Genomic DNA, 22,626 nt, shown 5'->3' with positions numbered 1-22,626 from the left:
ATGAATGCCTAGATCTTTTGTCTCATTGGGGTCTTTATATAAATCCTTCCAAATTCAAATAAACCTCAATTAACCTCCATGTCCTATTAGCCTCTCATTTAGCCACCAATTGGGAAAGTTAGATCCTAGGATTATAAGGCCATTTGTAATCCATCCTTCACCCCACCTCCACATTGTGGTCCAATGTTGACCTTGCCACTAGAGGCAATGTACAATTGAATTCTACTCATGATTAGGTCCTTGTCTATGTGGCACACAACGAGTTTCTTTTATGTCCTTGTCTATGTGGCACATAACCAAGCACCCTGAGGAACATCCCACACAGGTTTCCTGCAGCACTAAGATATATTCATGGAATATTAACTAGAAACCTTTCTTTAAAATAAGCCCAAGCAAACCACTTCATAGTGAAAGTTGAGTCCTATTGTTAGACCCATATAACGCCGATCTTTGTTCATAAGGATAGCCACCATCTTATCATACTTCATTTGGGCCACTTGGAGAACTCCAAGAGTCTTCGCAAATTTGTTAATTTCTTCAAGACTAGTAAGTAAAATTGCTTTCATGTCGTTGTCATATGGCGGAGCTTTTAAAGCAGTGAGTTGATTGAGCCTAATGTGCTTAAATGTTCTTGGAGAGATTCAGATTCCTTCATTTTTATACCATAGAACTTTTGTTTTAATAAAAACTTGGATTTATTAATTTTGTTTCCAGAAAGATTTTCTAACTTATCCCATTACGCTTTTGCTGGGTTATCCAAGTCAAGATGATGGATGAGGTTATCGGTAAGACTGAAGCCGATGTGTTCCAATGCCTTGTCATTTTGGTCCTTCCAAAGTGGAGATGTTTCCCGACCTTCTAGCTTCTCATCGTAGCAAACCATGACATAGAAGGTTGTAGGTGGGAGCATTAGCATTTAAAGGTGATAGGTTGCAATTCGAAGGCAGCAACACATGTGACAATCGACTGTGTTGGATGGTAGTGATGTAGCACACGTGGTAGTCGGTGCAACTTGGAGCAATTCGAAGTCGTCGACTTCATAGGACGCTGCTACTACTGGTGCCAATTGGAAGGCTGCAATAAAGTGGTAGCGATAACAATAGATGCTAAAGAGGAACTTCTCTAGCTCAATCTTAAGGGGCATCTAAGAAACCCTAGAAGCGGGTGCGGCTCTGATACCAAATGAAGGAATCAAAGCTATAACGCACATGTGATATAGAAGCTATGGGGTATAGAAGATTCTCATGGTGTTGAGAGAGAGAGAGAGAGAGAGAGAGAGAGAGAGAGAGAGAGAGAGAGAGAGAGATGTAATAAATTCAAAAGGAGAGACAATCATTGCACGAGTGAATTATGATATTGATTGATGATCAAAACTTCAAGGAGTACAATGCTTTTTATAGGCTTAGACACATCTTATTTATTGGGGCATTGACACATGGTTAGACCTATGACATCATTGTTTATTACATTCACATATAAAACGGCTATAAGAGGTTGTTCACACACACTTACTCACATAAGTGAGTGTTACACAAACACATACAAGGGCTGTTCACACACATACACAAGCGGGTACACACATGTGAAGATTCCAAAACCCAACAATTCACATGTAGACCAACGATGGTTGATGGCCTAGCCCAGACTCTGTCTCACAGAATAACCCAAAGGGCACCCCAAAGTATGGCCACACCTACAGCTTCCATGCCATTGGGTGGCTAGAAGTGTGCACATTTTTCGTGCATGTGAAGAACTTGTTTAATCCCCCACTCAAGGCCGTCCATGTTCCCAACCCTCACGTAGTCCTTCCTCCAAAAGGCAGGACCAAAAAACATAGGAGCCTTAGTAGGACCCTAGGTGTACATCAATTTTAGTACTAACTTAATCTTCGTCATCGTCGCCATGACCTTTCTGAGGATGTGGTGAAGCTTAAGTTATTGCTCAGCCAGGCCACGCGCCCCCATGTGCAGAGTATGCTGTCATCAGAGATTCAAACCTTGGAAACGGTAAGTGCTCCATAATCCTAATTGTCTTTTCGACCTTAACTGGGAACCCTAACCCTAACAGTATCAGATGTCTAATCCTGTAGCTGTGTAACCTCCCTTAAACCCTAATTGAATCAGAATGTAGCAAATCCCTTAACAAAGTGGAGCCCTAACCTGTATGGAAGCCAGAAAACCCTAAACCGCAAAGCTTAGTATAGACCTGTGTAACCCCAACTAAGCTACATGACGTGTGCGTTAATCTGTTGCTTTGGCGCAGGTAACTGCTTTGTCTTCACAAAACCAAGCGAAAGCTGGACCTCTCCGAACTGCCGTGGCAACACCTGAAGTCTGTTACGTGACACTATCTAGCTTCAGTTGGGATCAAGACATCGAGAAAGTCAAGGTGCTTTTTGTTGAAACTCTGTGTTTTGGAGGCTTTTTTGCATTAACACTATTAATCTTGATCAGAGTGTATATATGAAAACCAAAAAGTGTAAGCATTTTAATATTGTTTTTGAGGATTATTTAGTTTTTTTGGGTTGAAATGCACTTATCCATATACATATACAGGTAAGTATGTGTGTATATATATATATAGACATATATACATACTTTTTTTGGTAATACTTTATATTACTGTGTGGGAAACCTCGAAAGAGGTGAAGACCCACCAGGAAGTACAAAGAGAAAAAAACTACAACTGTAAGCTCCGGATGGGGAGGTCAGGAGTCCAAAGTATTGTGACACGTGGAAGCTCTGGGAGTCTTCTTTCAGCCCTAAACACTCCTGGAAACCATCTGATGCAAAACGCAGATATACAGAGAGAGTAGAGAGAGAAAGATGTGCTGGAAATTCAGTGTATTTCATATAGTACAAAAAGGGTACTTTGCTACAGCCCTAGGTTGCCTTCATAAAAAGGTGGTAAACACCCTAGATCTGGTCCCTACTTGGATCCCTAAGACCCAATCCCTAGAGGATTGAATGATCCTATCTATGAGCACACTATTCCTTTTATAGTAGTCTTGGACACTCTGGTGTACTGGCTGACTGTTGGTTGGCTAGTCTTGTATGCTTAAAATGCTTTAAATGTCCCTTTTCAGCGTTGTCCGACTGGTGGACTTTTCTTTGATCATCATGTGTCAACCGCCGCCTTGTCCTGTAGAGCGCCTGCAGCTGCCTACTCTCCTGAGGTACAGCTGCCGTCTCTTGATCAGATTCAGCTGACAAACACCTGCAGCTGACTGCCTCTTCCATGCCATGCTCAAAGTCCAATACCACCAAACAGCACTCCTTGCTTCACTTCTGGTTCTTATTTGGTTCAAAGTCTTTATGTGGCTGCTTCTTCTGGATCAGCGTCTGAAGATTGTCCATGGCATTGATCATGCACATGACATCCCCCTCTGCTAAACTTGATGACGGGATTCCAACCTGTTCTTGGATGACTGTCATCATCCCATACTTTTTTATGAAGTCCCTTTGTCATCCATCCATCCCTGGCAACCCTTTACTCTGAAAGCCCGACGGCCCGGTCTCCAAACTACTCTGTCTCACAGACTAAGATCTATGCATATGGTTCCATCAAGTCCACAATCCCTTCCTGCCCTGACTTTGAACACCGTCTTGGTCTTCATTCCTGAGAAATGAGTCTGGCACTCTCACATCACCCTTGGAGGATAAACCTGTTAGAAGTCATCTCCTGTCCAGTTGTATACACCAGGGCCTCTGTTGTGGGTGTGCCCGCCCGTATATCATTTTTCCACACTCCCCGTATTTTTTCCCTATTTTTTCCATTTTTTCCTAGTGGCTGGAGGGCTGCGAGGTGATGCCAGGAGCACTCTGAAGCTGGCCGACTGCATCTGTATCAGTCGTGGGCCGTCTGAGTGCTGGCCGACTTGTTCTGTGCAGGCATGGGGCATCAGATGCTGGCCGACTGCTATTTTTCAGCAGTCGTGGGTTTTGTCCAGTCGTGGGCCTCTTTTAGAGCTGGCCGACTGCCCTCATGGGCTTGTATATATTGCCCCCCATCCTCCTCCACTTTCTCATTCAGTTTCTTCGGGATCTTGTGTATAGAGAAGAGTTTACACACATCTCTCAGTGTTTCTTGTGCTGATTATTTTCTGCAGTCTACTTGCTCTTGTCTACCCAAGTTTGGATATCATTTCCGCTGCATATTCTGACATGGTATCAGAGCCTAGGGCTCTAGGAGATCTTGGGCGTTTTTCTGAGCAAGAGGGGGAGCAACAGGTTGCTGATCGGTGGACTGTTTCGGGCTGAACGGGAAGTGAAGGTGCAAGAGGAAGGCGGGCAAAGAGGCTGGACAGCCACTTGCATATATTCTGATTTTCAGATTTTTCCCACCCACCCACCCTTTCAGGTTACTCTCCGAGATGGCAGATTTAATCGAGATGGCTGAGAAGCACGTGAAGATTCCGACTCTCCCCACGTTCCCAGTGGATCGGCAGTTGGACGGGTCCAATTACGGCATCTGGAAGGTCATGATGGAGTCAGTTTTGGAGTCATATGATCTTGCTGATTTTATTATCAAAGGGGTGCCAAGGCCGGAAGCTGAGGAAGGGGAGTTGTTATCGACGAGGAAGGACCGGGATCGTGTCAACGCCAGGGTCCGGTCGTTTATATTCCTCAATTGCACACCACAGGTGATCAACCATGTGAAGCACATGACGCTGGCGAGAGGCATATGGGAGCACTTGGCTTCTTTGTACAACAGGGTGTCACCCATGAAGCGGATATCCTTGGAAGTGCAGATGCGGGTTATGAATCCTGCAAAGTCTTCGACGATGCGGGAACACATTAACAAGCTGCAGGCCCTTCAGCAGGAAGTCCTTCAAGCTGGGAAAGAGATATCGTCCGAAGATATGGCCATCACGTTACTTTCCCACTTGCCTGGTCAGTATTCCGCTTTCTATTCCTCGTTGATCACGAGTGGCAGGCTCAGCACCATTACTTGGGAGGAGCTTGTGCCAATGGTCTTGGACCAGGAGGAACGATTCACGAACCCTCCTCAGGGTGGAGGTATGGAGGCCTTTACTGGCCAACGGTCGAAAGGCCGTAACTCGGGCAAGGGGAAGGCTTCATCGGAGAAGTCTTCTGAGAAGATGTCCGACGCTGACCGCGAGAAACTAAAGGCAGAGAGGACCTGTAATGATTGTGGCGAGAAAGGCCACTACTGGAGGCAGTGTCCCAAGCGGAAGACCGAGAAGGGTGAAGACTCCTCAGCAATCATGAAGAGTCCGGCTTTTGTGCACCTGGAGGTGATGGACACCGATGCTTCATTTTCTTCAGGCAGGGAGGAGATTGGAGGACTCTCCGCAACAGATACTCGGGAGTGGATTCTCGATAGTGGTGCTTCCAGGCACATGACTCCTTCCCGTTCCAGTTTACAGGATCTCTGCAGGTGTTCTGGTCATATTCTTACTGGGGATACGTCCACTATCCCAGTTCACAGTGAGGGCAGGATGGAGATAGTTCCCGATGGCAGAGGGGGGAAGCATTCCTCCCAGGTGTTGTATGTTCCGGCACTTGGTTTTCATCTGTTGTCAGTGCATCAGGTTTGCAAGACTGGCGTACGGGTGGAGTTTGATGAGCATTTTGTTGCTCTCCGGGACAAAGCAACAAGCCAAGTGGTTTGGGAAGGCGGAGTGGAGAATGGAGTCTACAGGCTTTCAGCACTCTCTCTCCCAGGTCCTCAAGATTGTGATGAGTGGCAGTGTGGTAATAGCTACTCAGGTGTGGATACGCTGCAGGTGCGGGCTTTCCGGGACCAGATGGTGGATAGCTTACCAGTAGATGGCAGCAGTTGGCAGGAACTTTCCAGTACTGATGTTGGTAGTTCTTGTGTTCGTGAGTCAGAGGAAGCTGAACAGGTCACTTATGCTCTGATGTCTCGTCGTGTTCGGGACATAGAACTTCCAGTAGTTGAGGATGTTCTTTCCACGGGGACCTTTCGGAAAGCCAGGCAGGTGACAGGTGTTTGCTTGCAGAAGGAGGTGGTTTCTCCAGGCTTTGTGGTTCCGGATTCAGAGGGGGTGGTTGACAGGTTTCATCAGGTTTCCAGGACTTGCTTGTGCACCGTAACAGGTGTTGATCCTTGTGAGCAGTGTGATGTCTCTGTGACTCAGAAGCTGGATGGTTGATCTGGTTGATGTGGACACCGGATTGGACGGGAGCTTCCTGATGAGGCAGTTGAGCTCTTGGTTGCAGATGTCTCTTTGGGAGGCAGGATCGTGTTTCCTGTGGTTTCTGCGGCATGCGAAGGATCAGAGACTCTTTTACACAGGAGGGGGATTGTTGGATGGAGTCCGACTCCGCGGTTGGAGTGACTCGGTTTGGGGAGGAGATCCGGACACGAGGGGATCTACTTCAGGCCCAGGAGCAGTTCTACGGAGCAGCAGGAGGAGGTTGCATGGCAGGTTTGGGCTTCCATTGGAGGAACCCATGGTCATCCAGAGGCACTTTGTTCGTGAATAGATCGTTGCTGATGACATCTTGCTGGAGTTCTGTGATGGAGGACAGTACGGTGGACCTCTTCACGAAGTCGCTCTCAGGATTTGCTCAGGCGGCACCCCAGCTCCCAGTGGTTGGTTACATAGCCAGGAGCTGAGAGGGGGTGTTAGAAGTCATCTCCTGTCCAGTTGTATACACCAGGGCCTCTGTTGTGGGTGTGCCCGCCCGTATATCATTTTTCCACACTCCCCGTATTTTTTCCCTATTTTTCCCATTTTTTCCTAGTGGCTGGAGGGCTGCCAGGTGATGCCAGGAGCACTCTGAAGCTGGCCGACTGCATCTGTATCAGTCGTGGGCTGTCTGAGTGCTGGCCGACTTGTTCTGTGCAGGCATGGGGCTTAGATGCTGGCCGACTGCTATTTTTCAGCAGTCGTGGGTTTTGTCCAGTCGTGGGCCTCTTTCAGAGCTGGCCGACTGCCCTCATGGGCTTGTATATATTGCCCCCCATCCTCCTCCACTTTCTCATTCAGTTTCTTCGGGATCTTGTGTATAGAGAAGAGTTTACACACATCTCTCAGTGTTTCTTGTGCTGATTATTTTCTGCAGTCTACTTGCTCTTGTCTACCCAAGTTTGGATATCATTTCCGTTGCATATTCTGACAACCTCCCTTGGGACCGTTGCCAACCTATCTGGCTCACAGGATTGCCATCCCCTTTGGCTTTGTGGATAGATCGTTGCTGATGACATCTTGATGGAGTTCTGTTCGACGGAGGACAGTACGGTGGACCTCTATCCACTTTGTTCGTGAATAGATCGTTGCTGATGACATCTTGCTGGAGTTCTGTTCGACGGAGGACAGTACGGTGGACCTCTTCACGAAGTCGCTCTCAGGATTTGCTCAGGCGGCACCCCAGCTCCCAGTGGTTGGTTACACAGCCAGGAGCTGAGAGGGGGTGTTAGAAGTCATCTCCTGTCCAGTTGTATACGCCAGGGCCTCTGTTGTGGGTGTGCCCGCCCGTATATCATTTTTCCACACTCCCCGTATTTTTTCCCTATTTTTTCCATTTTTTCCTAGTGGCTGGAGGGCTGCGAGGTGATGCCAGGAGCACTCTGAAGCTGGCCGACTGCATCTGTATCAGTCGTGGGCCGTCTGAGTGCTGGCCGACTTGTTCTGTGCAGGCATGGGGCATCAGATGCTGGCCGACTGCTATTTTTCAGCAGTCGTGGGTTTTGTCCAGTCGTGGGCCTCTTTTAGAGCTGGCCGACTGCCCTCATGGGCTTGTATATATTGCCCCCCATCCTCCTCCACTTTCTCATTCAGTTTCTTCGGGATCTTGTGTATAGAGAAGAGTTTACACACATCTCTCAGTGTTTCTTGTGCTGATTATTTTCTGCAGTCTACTTGCTCTTGTCTACCCAAGTTTGGATATCATTTCCGCTGCATATTCTGACAACCTCCCTTGGGACCGTTGCCAACCTATCTGGCTCACAGGATTGCCATCCCCTTTGGCTTTGTGGAACACCACCAACAAACCTCCTGGGAGCTCTTCCCGATTCTGTGTTCCTTGCCTTGGGCTTCGTATCCGTGTACTTTCCTGTCCCTTGGACCTGTACACCATCATATGGGACTGATTCAGTGTTTAGCTTTGCTGAGCCTGATGTTCTGATACCAATGTAACACGCGGAAGCTCTGGGAGTCTTCTTTCAGCCCTAAACACTCCTGGAAACCATCTGATGCAAAACGCAGATATAGAGAGAGAGAGAGTAGAGAGAGAGAGATGTGCTGGAAATTCAGTATATTTCATATAGTACAAAAAGGGTGCTTTGCTACAGCCCTAGGCTGCCTTCTAAGACCCAATCCCTAGAGGATTGAATGATCCTATATTCCTTTTATAGTAGTCTTGGACACTTTGGTGTACTGGCCGACTGCTGGTCGGCCAGTCTTGTATGCTTAAAATGCGTTAAATGTCCCTTTTCAGGGCTGCCCGACTGGTGGACTTTTCTTTGATCATCATGTGTCAACCGCCGCCTTGTCCTCTAGAGCGCCTGCAGCCGCCTAGTCTCCTGAGGTACAGCCGCCGTCTCTTGATCAGATTCAGCTGACAAACACCTGCAGCCGACTGCCTCTTCCATGCCATGCTCCAAGTCCAATACCACCAAACAGCACTCCTTGCTTCACTTCTGGTTCTTATCTGGTTCAAAGTCTTTATCTGGCTGCCTCTTCTGGATCAGCGCCTGAATATTGTCCATGGCATTGATCATGCACATGACAAGTATAGTGTAGAGGGAAAAAATTACAAGTCACCTGGAGGTGACTGGAGGATAACATCATCCAAAGCAATCCCTAAATTGGTTAACAGAGTATGCAATGGAAAAGTTACACCATCAGGAAAATGTAAGAGCTTTCTACCCCTGTGATTCTTCTTGACATATGCTGGGATGCGGAACTTCTGAATCAGAGGGTCAAATGCTTCCCTTATAGGAGGAGGCATATCCTCCAATGAAAATGTACTGCCGTCCACTGAGAGGCTGTCTCCATCAATACTCTTGCAGTCAGTCACTGGAACATGAGAAACGGGGGGCAATATCACCGGGTAAGGTAGCCCCCGCTGAAGAGCTAGGTGCCATGGGGACCTCAGGAACTGCCGCAGGGGGTTGCGACTCAGTAACGACTGGCTCCATAGAAGAGTCCTGGGGAACCAAGGCAGTCTGCTGAACTGAAGGGGGCTCCTGAGGAGCAACCATATCAATAGGCATAACCGTGGGTGTGGGGCCTCCGACACCGTGTCCACCTGCAGAGAAAGAGCCTGGTAAGGGTTCAATAGGGGCTCTGATGCCTGAGCCTTCACCTGAGAAGACACCTGCCGCCACTCCTTTTTGTGCTTGGACGATGAGGGCCGATCTTGGGGAGGAGGGATGGGATGTTGTACTGGAAGGGGAACTGCAGGGTTTTGCTTTAAAGATGAGGAAGCAGTAGGGCAGTGTCGAGCAAAATGACCCAACTGGTGGCATTCGTAACACACATTCGGGAATGAGGCAAAATGTAAACGAATGCGATGTGCCATACCTAAGTCCACATCCAGGCGGGAAGGAACGGGGTGCTCCACATCCCACGGCACACACACCCGGACATCTCTGCTGGCGACCAAAAAGTCATGCTTCAGGATACGAAGAACATGCCCCAGAAGGGCAGCAATGGAGGGAACATGCGAGAGGAGAGGCACCGGCAGCGCCTTCAAGGTAACCCAGACTGGACAATAACTGAGAAGGTTCTTTGCAGAGTCAAACAGAGGATCCCACGCATGGCATATGTGAAATGTCCTGCACCATGAACACCTGCCATGCTAACCAGCTGATAAACCGTGTCAATTGATGTGCAGTGGGCATAATAGAAGCCCTTGCCCAAAAAGACGAAGGAAGAAATGCTGTTGCTGCCCACCGCAGCCGTCGACTATGCTCTTAGCATAGTCAGACATGACTCGCCCCATGAAGTAAAGGCATACGCCCAATTGCTGTGCCTGCTGAATGCTGATGATGAGAGAAGAGGCTCGGGGGAGAGAACCTGACACAGCGAGGTCCCAGCATCTGAAGACTCGAGCACCGAGTCAGCACAAAGGCGGCGAAGGAGGTCCTTCTGTAAGGATGCGGAAGGGAAGTCAGAAGACGCTTGCTTCGCTGTCTTGCCCGAAGGAGGAACAGGGGACTGTGATACGCTCCGCTTCTTCCTTTCGTAACATCGAAGAGGTGCAGCCCGGGCAGGGAGAGGAGGAGCCGATGTCGAGAAGACAAACTTGGCCGGAGAGTCTGTTGCAGCCAAAGAGGGTGCACTCAATGAAGACAGCTGCGAAAGGTGGAGCCAAGTCTATCGGTGCGGACCCACACACACACACACACACACACACACACACACACGTACATACACATACATATTTCTACTCATGTACATACACATACATATATCTACACACACACACACACACACACACACACACACACACACACATAGACACACATTCTTTCATTCATACATACGTACCTACCTACCTACTTACATATATATACACATGTAAAACAATGGGGTTTTCATTTAATTAGTGGCAAGACTTTGTCATACTGTGGGATGAATTGTTTTTCAAGCAGAAAATAAATTTGAGAATTAGGGCAAACTATAATTTATGCAAAATTTTTATGTAATTTATGAAAATTAATAAATATAATGGTGCTCTTTTATGAAAAAAAGGGACAATGCATAAGAAATAAAAGAACCGGTAACAAATGCGTGCACACATGTGCATGCATGTAAAGGGGTGGAGAGACTTGCTATGTAAAATAGCAATATGTGACTTCATGTTTATGGGACCCCCAATAAAAGCCACATATTGTGTAATGTGGTTGAGGACTATGGGGTCACTATGGGTCCATGGTTACGAGCTCATATGTGCATTCTAGCACTAGGGGGAGGGCTAGGCTCATAGATTTGGGCATGGGCACTAGTAATGTGTGTGAAATGGGCTGCCACTATATAAGTTAACTTTGTAAGCCCTAATCACAATTAACTCTTGGATAATGCGTCAATGAAAGCACCATAAGAGCTTGTAATTGAACCTTGATTGATGTGAAGAGATCCTAGAGGCCTTGAGATTAGAAGTCCTCAAGGTCACTAGGGCCCCTAAAGATCTGCCTAATGGGAGAGCAAAAGATCACGAGGATCGGAGGTCTTTAATGCTCAGGATCGAGTGCTTGAGCTGGAGCATCATCCCCCCCCCCCCGTGAACCTGCGCGTTGCCTGCGCCCCCCCTTTGACCTGCACACCCCCCTTGCCCTGCTGCTTGTGCACGCCCCCCCTCCTCCCAGCTTTTGCGCCTCCCCCCTTTCTTCTTCGTAGCTGCGCCCCTTATCTTTTTCTTTTCCGCCTGCGCCCCTACCCCCCCCCCCCCCCCCCCCCCCCCCCCCCCCCCCCCCCCCCGTGGTAGCCCCCCTCTTGCCTCCCTTGACCATATGCGTCTCCCCCTTTTTCTTTTCCGCATGCGCCTCCCCCCCTCTCGCCTCCCTTGACCATATGCGCTGTTAGCATATTCATCCCCAGTTTCTGTCCATTTTTGGTGTCCTTTTGGTCCCTTTTGTATGGCCCTTGATTGTGGGCTGGCCACACCTTTTTTCCATATTTTTTTGGGATTTTTCCCAGCCCTTTTGGTATTTTACCAGTCGGCCAGCTCCTCTGCTCCACTCGGCCCGCACTCCTCACCTATAAATAGGTGGGGCTGGCCTCTTCACTTTTCATTCAGTCTTGTACATATTTTGTTCCCTCACTTATGAGACTTCTTGTGTCTCTTGCTTGGGACTGTTTTGCTTCAGTATATTCAGCATAGTTGCTCCATCTCTCTCTCTCTTGCACTCTCTATTCAGCACACTCTAGTGCCCCTTTTGCTTCCGCTCTGTGCACTCTTTCATGGTATCATCGCCCCCGGTTCAGCGACTCCTATGCTGTCCCAGATTCAGCCTTATTTTCAGCACCCTCTCCTCTGCGTTTTTTCTCAGATTTGCAGCCGCTTTGTTGCTGCGTTTTCTGGACAGCATCTGCTGATCACTTCCTCTTCAGATTGGCTTCATCGCTTGCAGCCATCAGGTACTTTTCTGATCAGCGTTTCATTCCACGTGGAGTTTAGATATAGGCAGCCTGTTTCTTCAGGACAGCAGCCCTTTTCTGGCTGCGTTTTCCTCTCCGGTGGTCATTCCCTTTTGCAGAGGGGGTTTGTGGTGTTTCGGGCTTTGGTGGCACCCTTGGTACCTTTGGAGGACACTTCTTCTTCTGAAATTGTGCTTTTTTTTTTTTGAGGAGAGCCCAAGCTACAATCCTAGTTGATGCCTTTCCCTCTTGCACCCTCTTACAGCATATTCCGAGGCCCTGTGTGGCTGCCTTTCCTCTCTATATCAAATCTGCATTTATTTGCTTCCCTCTTTTGGTGGCCTCACGGTTGGAGGTACGGTCAACAGAAGCTTCTGCGTTTTTTGCTACAGGAGGATTTTCGGGTGCTGTCCAGTCTCTTAGGGCTGCGTTTTGGTGGGAGGAAGGGACTTACATCAGCGTTTTTTGATTTGAACAATTTTATTTTATGAGGGTTGGTCCTATTGATTGGATCAATGATGACGACTTCAAATTTGGCTCCCGTACCACTCTCTTGTTATTTCCTTGATGAGGCAGATAAGTTGGATGGTGGTAACTTTCAGTCATGGAAGTTGCAGATTACTTCTATTCTTAGGGAGTATGGTTTGATGGAGTTTCTCTCGTACAAGAATCCGTGCTTGCCGGACCTTGCCTTTGCAAAGGATGTGTGTCGGTGGAGAAAGATTGACGGACAGATATATGGCTTTCTCCTCCTGAGTTGTCAGGATTCGGTTCTTCGACACTTCATCTATGCTTCTAATGATGCTTCTACTTTCTATGTGTGGCAGTTGCTTTGTGACATGTATGGTGATGCCAGTGATTGGCAGATGTTTTCTGCTTCTGGGTGCTATGCAGCCAATGATCTTGTGGATACTTCGTTTGGAGATGTTCCTGCAACGAAGGATAGTGAGCCAATTTTGGTCATTGCATCTGAGGAGTTTGTTTCTCCTATTGCCCTGCCTTTAGTTTCTGTGCATACTTCTCCTTGCCAGGATGATATATTTGGTAATGTTTTTGAGGAAGACAGTGGGCTATCTTTGCTCACAGCTTCAGAGGGGGTTTGTCTCCTATTGCTTCTTCTCCGACTCTTTCTTCGTCAACCAGTGACCAGGATGTGTTGCTGGTCCTTTTGCCTTCTATGGAGGAGCCTGCTTCTACGCTGTGTGATGCTATTGAGGAGGCTACTACTACTTCAGTTACCACTACTGTGGATGTTCCTATTTCCCTTACTTTGTGTGAGGATTCTGGATTATGGTCAGGTGTATCCATGACCGTGCCTGGGACATAGTGGTACTTCCAGGGATTGAAGGATTGGGATTTGGATCTGGTTGGGCTTGTGGAGTCCCGACATCAGTTTTCAGAGGGGGCAATTGAGTTCTTACATCTGGCGATGCCAACCTTCGAGGAGGGTGCTATTATATAGCATTTGGCTACTCTTGGTACAGAGTTGGAGCAGATGGACTCTATTTCTTTTGAGGGTATTATCTTCTTGGAGCTACAGGCTTCTAGGGATTTCTGTGGCAGTGTGTTTACATTTGGGTTTGGCACCGATATTTGGAGCAGCACGACGCAGTCTACATGGTTGTTTTCTTCTAGAGGAGGAGTGTACCTGGCAGCTTTTTCTGTTGCTTTTGTAGCTTAGTTGCTGTGGAGATTGCTTGTGGAGCTTTCCTGGTACCTGTTGTTGTTGCATTCTTTTGTTTTTGACAGAGGACGACTTCTTCGGCTTCTCGGAGTATGTTCAGCATCTGATGCTGAGAGGGGGTGTTAGCACATTCATTCCTAGTTTCTGCCTATTTCTGGTCCCTTTTGTATGGCCCTCGATTGTGGGTTGGCCACCCCTTTTTTTCCATATTTTTTGGGATTTTTCCCATCCCTTTTGGTATTTTACCAGTCGGCCAGCTCCTCTACTCTAGTCGGCCAGCACTCCTAACCAATAAATAGGTGGGGCTGGCCTCTCACTTTTCATTTAGTCTTGTACATATTTTGCTTCCTCACTTATGAGACTTCTTGTGTCTCTTGCTTGGGACTGTTTTGCTTCAGTATATTGAGCATAGTTGCTCCATCTCTCTCTCTCTCTCTCTCTCTCTCTCTCTCTCCCCCCCCCTCTCTTGCACTCTCTATTCAACACACTCTAGTGTCCCTTTTGCTTCCGCTCTGTGCACTCTTTCATGCGCCCCCCTCCTCCTCACTTCCCGCCCTCCTCCTCGCTTCCCCCCCCCCCCCCAAACCGCAAGTCGCCCCCTTGTTTCTTCTTCGGCTCCGCCTCTCCATTCCCCTAGCTTCTCTTGGCAGTTTTCTCTTGTTCTAGGGTTTTTTGTCACTTGGCAAGTTGCGGCTCCTTCTGGGCTCCACCCCTCGGGAGGACTCCATGGCAGCCGCTCCGTCATCCTCAATCGAAGGCCGATGTTCCTTGTTTATCCTTTTGAGAAGCGAACCTCAAGCTCGAGCAAACCCTAGCTCTATTTTTTCCATTGCTTCCCTCTTTGCCAGATTTGGACATAGGTTCAATTTTGGAGCAAAATAGAAGCAACATGAGCACTTTCTTGACATTTTTGAAGCCCAATTTTTGCATTTTGTAAATTTTTCTTAATTTTTGAAAAATTCGTGTATCTTTTTGGCCATTATTCATATCCTTACGCTTCCCTCTTGTGCTCCAAGATTCCATAGGCTTCATGAACCAAGGATTGAGTGAATCTTAGATGATTTACTCTCTTGAATGGTTCATGTGCATGCACTTAATGAAATTGATTGATTGAAGTATCATTTGGTCGAAGCTTTGGTGTCTTTCGATTGTTCTTGAGTCCTAGTAGGAGGCAGAGCATTTGGAGCATTGATGATGGAAGTGAAATGAGATCAATGATTACGGGAATGCGGTTAACGCCCTCTATATGCGTACTTGTTATGAGCATGTGAACACTCTCTATGAGTCATAGGATAACTGTGTCATGTGTCATTAGTGTGTGTGTGTGTGTATGTCCAGAATGTGACGTGTCCAGTTATGTGTCAAAAGATAAGGCTACTCTCTAGCCTACAAAAACATTGTAATCTCCTGTGAATAAAAGATTAAATAGGATTGCTTCATGCTTGTAAGGTCCCTGTCCCCACCGCACAACTAATTCAGGGCCGCTAGCAGCGGAAGTGGCACTTCTTGCGCGGCCCAGGGTCCCTCACTCAGGGCCTTGCCCACGGATATCCGGACAAGAATCCATCGGTTCTTCCAAAACCGAACCCGGAAAAACTTCCCATTGCCCGGAAAGCTCGGGCGATTCCTCTAGGATAATTTTTCTCTAACGTAGTCAAAAAGTCTTAACTAACTGAACTGATCTGACCGAACCCGTAAGTCCCATAGTCAGATCAAGGAAAGATTGCACTTGGATCATAGAGACCAACGCTTTTTTCCTCATTGAGAGGCATAGCCGTTGATTTTTTTCCATAGAACAATTTTTATCCGGGATTTACTTCATCTATCGTATCATAACAGAATTGAGTCTCAATTTAGGGATCCATCAGTCCAGTCTAACTCCATCCAGTCCCATGGGTTAGCCAACCGCCCAACCACTGTAGTGATGGGATCCAATTAGGAATTTGGTTAGGTTTCCCGAGTACCAGGGAAAAGAGTTCCGAGGTTGCCTAGCCGGATATTCATGCAAACTTAAAACTAGTCACACCACTTACACACCCAATATGAAATTTCCTTTTTCACAGATTCAGTTGTCTTTAAAATAATCATTTAATGAAATCATAGTCACTGATCATAATCCTCCAAAAATTTCCGATTGAATTCTAATTTCCAATCATTCTTTCATTGGTGTACCTATGGCATCATTGGCAACCAGAACGCTCACCGCCTGTCCGCTCAGGGGTCTTTTCGGTGGTTCCCAGCTCATAGTACTCGGCAATATAACGGATCCATATAAAAGAGCCATGAACTCATCCGTTGAGGACTAGCAAGGTCAATCAACTAGATCCATGCCCGAATTCAGAAAACAACTTACTCCTTGTTCCAATATCTTCCTCGACGCACGCATGGGTATCGTTGGCGACCCAGAGCCCGAGCACCGTATGGTCAGCACCCTCTAGGATCCTTCGCAGGTGACGTAGCGTCACTCATAGGCCGCTTCCTTGGTTGCGGCTAGTCGATATTGTGCTTATTCTTTCTATCTTTAGCGGTGCATTTGCCCTATCAACTACTTATTTTTTGTACTAATTCTTTCTATTTGCTACTTTCCTTAGTGCTAGGCTTCATTATGACTGAGTCTGCTCTGCATCTTTGGAGGTCTGATAGAAACTTAGTACGAAGGCCTTTGTGTGAATATATGCTCTTATGTGTGTGTGTGTGTGTGTGTGTGGAGTGCGTGTGTGAGAGCATATCTTGATACAGAGTTCTACACCCACTATTGGGCACTGATGACGTTAGTGGGGATGTCGTAGTATCTAGTCCATACTATGCATAATGGAGTTGATAGTTATATAGTCTTGTGGGTTGACTACCATGAGTATATAACATGCACGTTCCTAAAAGGTGAATTTGGGCATGTTCCTGGATTCATCTAGGTATATAAATATTTTAATATCTAACGTTGAAAAGTCTTCTATATAAGGCCTTAATTGAAGTTTACAAGGTTATAACAATTAGATGGAGATATATAAATATTTGAGACATGAACAAATAGTTAAATGAATGGAGCCAAAGAGATTTACGTGGAGGTGATTGGTCATGCCTGTGTTACACGGAAGGTAGATTGGGGGTAGGGGACCCACATTTGACTGCTAAAGCAGTGTTCATGATCTTGAGATTTTGTGGTTTCATTTTTTATGCTTTAAGTGTGCTTAATTAATGTTAATCGTCCTGAGATCTATGCTCCCTGCAACATCAATTGACCATGTTATCTGTTGTGGTGATCTCTAGGCAGTAGGCAAGGTGACCCTAACGATGAACATGGGAGAGGTATGGACCTTGTGTAGGTAGTAAGGAAGCTTGTGGTTGAAAATCCTCTTGATGCCACTATGTGTTAGCCTAAGATGAGCATGGCAATGTTGCCACCACAAAGAAAGGGCTTTGTAAGAAAAGAAAGGTGAAGCGATTCATCAATGGTAGTAAAAAAATCCTAAGAAAAAGGAACCGGATAAAAGAGAAGATAAAGATAAAAAAATGTTATGGTATTAACTGCCACTAGTCATCAATGTATTTGTTTGTTTGTATGCATATATTGACATATCATGTTATTCATGAGTTGGGAATTTCTTTATTTCATCTAGATATATGTTTCCCTCCAAGGGGCTACCCAAGAGAAGGTTGCTGCAGAATTCAAGACGAAGTCATTTGAGCTAAAGGCCCATGAAGTTGATGGCAGGAATTACCGATTTTCTGTTCAGAAGCTAAACAAGGCTATTGTACCCGAGAATTCTAGTGTAACTGTCAAACCTTCTAGAATCATCATTACGCTGAAGAAAGCCGACAAGGGTACCTGGTCTGACCTTCATCTTAAGGAAGATAAGGTGAGGAAAGCTCATCACAGCAATGTGTGCTTCGTTATCGCTTTTGTATGAATGCACATCACTAGGTCATTGCATCTTAGTGTAATGGGGGCTTTTAACTCATGCATGCTGAAGCTTGTTACAAGACTATTCCCTCCCTTTAATGGCAACCTATCAGACTGCCCATATAGGCTCCTTCCATGTTTATTCCCATCCTTTAATTGGAGCCCATATAGGGCCTAGGCTCCTTCCATGGTTATTCCCACATCACTAGGTCATTGCATCTTGCTGTAATAGGGGCTTTTAGCTCATTGCATGTGTGCTGAAGCTTGTTACAAGACTATTCCCTCCCTTTAATGGCGGCCTATCAGGCTGCCCATATAGGCTCCTTCCATGGTTATTCCCATCCTTTAATTGGAGCCCACCATCAGACTGCCTCTATAGGTACACGTCATGCATTGCTAATGCTCATTACATTTGGAGTGGGCATCCGTCGCTCATATAGGTACATTGTGTCATGCATTGCTTAGGCTCATTACATGTCTATTCCCACCTGTCAGGTTGCCCATATAGGGACATTGTGTCATGCCATGCTACGGCTCATTACATGATGCTTTACCACCCATTAATGGGGTCCCATCACACGTCCCATACTCCTGCCCATGTACAGGGGAGGATCATTCGGGCTGGCCCAGCAGGGATGGATGGGCAATCTTGCCTGTCCAAGTCCTCTGCCTGTGTCATGGGCAGGCGGTATTCTGTAACAGGTGAGTCTCATTTAGGTCTTCAACAGTCATTGCAATGTATGTGAAATCAAGTTGTCTGAAGCTTTTCCTCCACTCTCCTCTTTTTTTAAGGATGTTTCTGTGCTTGTTGTTGTGAGGTGAAGATATGTGACTGAAGGGATTTATTTTTTTGTCACAGCTGAAGCCACAGACAGATTCAGATAAGGAACCCATGTCTGGGCTGATGCAATTGATGAAGGTAAAATTTTAGAGTGTGGCTGCCATGGCTGTTCTTATGATCAATTTTTAAAACCCTTTTTTGGTATGGTTGTATCCTTCTTAAGTTTATCATATCGGTCTTTGCTACCCTTTTACGGTTTCAAGATTTGATCTGGCTGTGCATGCCTTAGTAATGGATACTAGGATTTTTGTTTGATGTGTGCCCTTGGATGTGGCAGAACATGTATGACGAAGGGGATGATGAGATGAAAAAAAACATTGCCAAAGCCTATACAGAAGCTCGGGCAGGGAAGACGCCTGGCATGAGGAGCTTTTAATGGGAGTTAGTGCCTGTATTATATATAACATATTGAGTATGGGGACTTCAAAAGATGGTTGACGTAGAAACAAGTAAGGAAAAAGAGTGAATTGAATGATGTAGTAATATTTGCCCTGTAGACGGGTGACATAGCTAGGTCTTAGCTATATGCCTCGTGGAAGCACTGTTTGATGGGTGTTTGTCAACTTGCGAATCTCATTCTTGCAACCTAGCATTGGTTATACGAGTATTTGAGCATGGAACAGAGGTGAAATTATCATGTGTGTAAACACTTGATTTAGATGTGGTCTTTCTCACATAGGATGCATTTTGACTCTGCCACCAGTCCAGCCGGAATGGCAATATTGTCCTTGATGTGGCCAGGTGGGTCTACTTAAATGCCCACATTGAATAGTTCGCTCACTGCACTTAACATGGTAGCAATTTTACCCAGGATTACAAAAGGGCACATTATTCAAAGCATTTCAAAGAGAAGTAACACAATTTTTCTCCAGTAATTTATTTAGTATTGGAGGCCATGGTTATATGAAAATGTTAATTTTTCCAGAATGTTGCCAAGGCAGGGACTAAAAGACCATCACGAGGCTTGAGTTGTACATCAAAGCCAGGTAAAATAGCCACCAAAAGGTAAGAGGGTGTTGTGTCCCACCAGTTCTCTCGTGTGTTATGCATGACTTCTTGCACTTGCAAACAAAATGAAGCATGACAAAGGGATGAATATAAAATCTTCTTCTGTAGAGGACTTATGGCGTTTCTCACTCTCTCTCACTCTCTCTCACTCTCACTCTCACTCTCACTTGTAATAACACTCGCACCTCAATGAGGTTCACATATATCAATTCCACACATATCTTGCCTCTGTAGAAGACTTATCTCAGTCTTGATCACAATTATATTCAGCCATGTCAAAATCAATCACATTGTTGAGTCTCAACCTCAATCATAATCAAGCTGATGAATTAATCAATCCAGATCACAAACATATCATGTAGTTAGAATTCTACTCTAAAACACAATCTGAAAATCTAACAAAAAAAGATTTTTAGTTTAAATCATAAATCCTTTTTCGTGTCCCTTGAGTGATCCTTAAAGTAAAAACCATCTAGGTGATCTCCACAAGCTCAAAAGAAACATTATTAATAGTGTACATGGATCTCTAAACAAAATAAGCGTTTATAATCTTCCAATCCATATTTTCAAATAGAAAGAATAAACAAGTCACACTTGCAACAATCACGGCTGTAACAAACAATTACCACCTTTATAAAAGAATTATGAAACTTACGAGCTTCAAGATATATTTAGCCATCCAAAATTAAATAATCAAGGAAAATCTACAGAAAAAGAGAAGACTTAACTTGGTTTTGTTTCCTTGATGTGAAACACTTCTACTAAAAGCACGTGGTCTATTTTCTTCTCTATGCCTTGACTCTATCACCCTTTGGATTTGGTCGTAACTCTCTTCATCAATATCAAAATAGAGTCATCAACAACGTGAACAAAATTACAAAAAAAGCTTAAAGATAGCAAAAAAACATGGCTTTCCATGTGTTTTTTGCGAAGCTCTAGTGAAGGGGAGGGAGTAGGATGAAGAACCTCAAGGTTCACTCCCTCAAGATTTAGAGCTATCACAGGAAGGGAGGAAGACCATTTTGCACAATCAAGCTTTTTCTAATCTCCTCAAATTTGCTCCATCCATGGATGAGATAACTCTACTGTGCATTGCTTTGTAAAGCTTAATCCACTCTTGGATCGTATGGTCAAGAATGCAAATCCTTCCTCTATTTTGGAAGTAGTAAGATGGCAGAAGATTTCACAAAGGCTTTCCCTTTAGTGCTATCAAAAAGATTATATCCTTTCAGGGAATGCACCTCCCAACACCAAAAAGAACCATAGGCCCAATTCAAGGGCCTAGGAGGTCTGTAGTACCACGATGAAGACCCTTCCCTTAAACAACGAGGTCAAGAGGGAGGACTTTTCCTCAAATATCAGTGATGAATGAATAGTGCCACCAACTTGTGTGAAAAAAATGTTTTAGGTCCCAACAATAGGGAAACTTGATGAGAGATTATCTTAACCAATGGATGCCTATTATTTTCATTCAAAGTAATCACAGACCACCACCTCCAACTTAAGGAAAACCACCAAGAGGATAAGCCCCTACAACCTTAATTGCTTTTAAAGCTATCACTGTTGTGGATGAGGTAGAGAAGGAGAGAGGTTGAATCCACGCAATAATGGAAACCAAGGACAAAACCAATAACTTTCAGTGATTCAAACATTAGCAAGCTACTATTGAGGTAAACTTTTAGTTGATTTCGATAGTACTTATTCATTCATATAAGCTAGATGCTTGTACCTAGGATATTTGATAAATGATTGCTTGAATGCACTTGTTGTTGTTGCCTTCCTAACTCTTTATACTGTAGGATCCTGTTACCAAAGGCTTGTGGTTTAGTCTAGAACAATCACGGACCTCCATCTCAGAACTGGAGAAATTAAAGGTGGCAAGTTCTAGCCCATTCAGTAGCTTCTAATGACATTACTATAGCTGACTAGAAGGAAGAAGAAAGTGTAGAATTCATGGTTGCCATTGAGCACAGGTAATTTAGAATCCGACCAATTTTAAACGTAAAGATTTTAAGCTTTTGGTTGATTCAAGAAGCACTCATTCATTTATTTCACCCTGATGCTTGCGTACATTAGTAATCAACTAGAAGTAGGGTAAACAAATGCAAGTGGAAAGGTTCTTTTTACATGCCATGATATGGATGTAATTCTTCCCTCGTTGGATGGGAACCTAACCCGTTTTTAGATTGCTTTCTTTGAAGCTGTGGATACCTCTCTAGATCTTAGTACTACCTATCTATCATTTGGAAATTGATGGGCTAGATAGAGAGGGTGAATAGGTAATCAAAGATATTATTTGAGCATAATGTGGGCGAGAACCCAAAAGATGGATGAATTATCTACATTCGGTAGAATTTGCTAATGTATCTCATCATCAAAGCATAGGGATGAGTCCATTTAAGATAATTTACAGAATTGATTTGGTTCAATGCATCAGAGTGGAAATGTTGAAAGAAAATGCTAGATGAAATGGATTATCAAAAAGAGACTAGAAAGAAGGATATCAAAGGTGCTCAGGATAAACAAAAGTAGGATATTGATTTGAATCGAACTACTAGAGAGTTTGATAAAAGTGATGATGAAGGTGATACGTCTTTCTTCCTGTGTAGCCGAAGAGAAGTTTGCTCTTCTTTGCAAAGTACAAGAAGTTATCACCCAGATATTGTGGACCATATGTGATTATAAGGAAAGTTGGAGATCAAACTTATGAAAGTTTACTTCCTCCATACTTAAAGATCCACAATGTCTTTCAAGTGAGTTTATTGAAGTATATTCTAGATTTGAGTCATATATTGGATGATGAACAAGTTACTTTTCTTGCCTAAGGTGAAATAGAATTAGAACCATAAATAATTTTGGATGTCATAGAAAAACCCTTTATTTAGAAACATGATGTTAAAAGAAGATCTAATCAAATGGAAGATTTTACAGATTGAGGATGCTACTTGGGAGATAGAGGAAGAGTAGAGGAGAGACTATCCCTAGTTTGCAAGATGAGAATCTTCAAGTGGGAGAGGATGTAAGATCCCTCTTCCCTCATCCTAATGCAGTTGGGATATTAAAATTTTTAATTGTATACTTCTAGTGAGAGAATATGAGATTTTGACAAGATGAGC

General features: G+C 45.0%; 1 protein-coding gene across 1 annotated transcript; it reads left to right on the top strand.

The window, feature by feature from the left end:
* The first annotated feature begins 1,835 nt into the window (after nucleotides 1-1,835).
* On the top strand, nucleotides 1,836-19,136 carry LOC147636746 (uncharacterized). Its single transcript, XM_086800251.1, has 5 exons — nucleotides 1,836-2,006; nucleotides 2,263-2,388; nucleotides 17,378-17,617; nucleotides 18,521-18,580; nucleotides 18,780-19,136. Exons 1-5 carry the CDS (start codon nucleotides 1,974-1,976, stop codon nucleotides 18,876-18,878), a joined length of 558 nt encoding a protein of 185 aa, XP_086656377.1. The 5' UTR covers nucleotides 1,836-1,973; the 3' UTR covers nucleotides 18,879-19,136.
* Nucleotides 19,137-22,626: the final 3,490 nt, after the last annotated feature.

Source organism: Cibotium barometz, chromosome 7 (genome assembly GCF_041138505.1).
Source record: "Cibotium barometz isolate CiBa-2024 chromosome 7, ASM4113850v1, whole genome shotgun sequence".
Classification (NCBI taxonomy): domain Eukaryota; kingdom Viridiplantae; phylum Streptophyta; class Polypodiopsida; order Cyatheales; family Cibotiaceae; genus Cibotium; species Cibotium barometz.
Note: the sequence above shows the minus strand (reverse complement) of the source record. Positions and strands in the feature narration are given on the sequence as shown.

Excerpts from the sequence above, each read along its gene's own strand:
- LOC147636746 (XM_086800251.1), top strand. The coding sequence starts at position 1,974 with ATGCTGTCATCAGAGATTCAAACCTTGGAAACG. Across the intron at positions 2,007-2,262 it reads AGATTCAAACCTTGGAAACG|GTAACTGCTTTGTCTTCACA; the intron begins GTAAGTGCTCCA and ends GCTTTGGCGCAG. Across the intron at positions 17,618-18,520 it reads TTCATCTTAAGGAAGATAAG|CTGAAGCCACAGACAGATTC; the intron begins GTGAGGAAAGCT and ends TTTTTGTCACAG.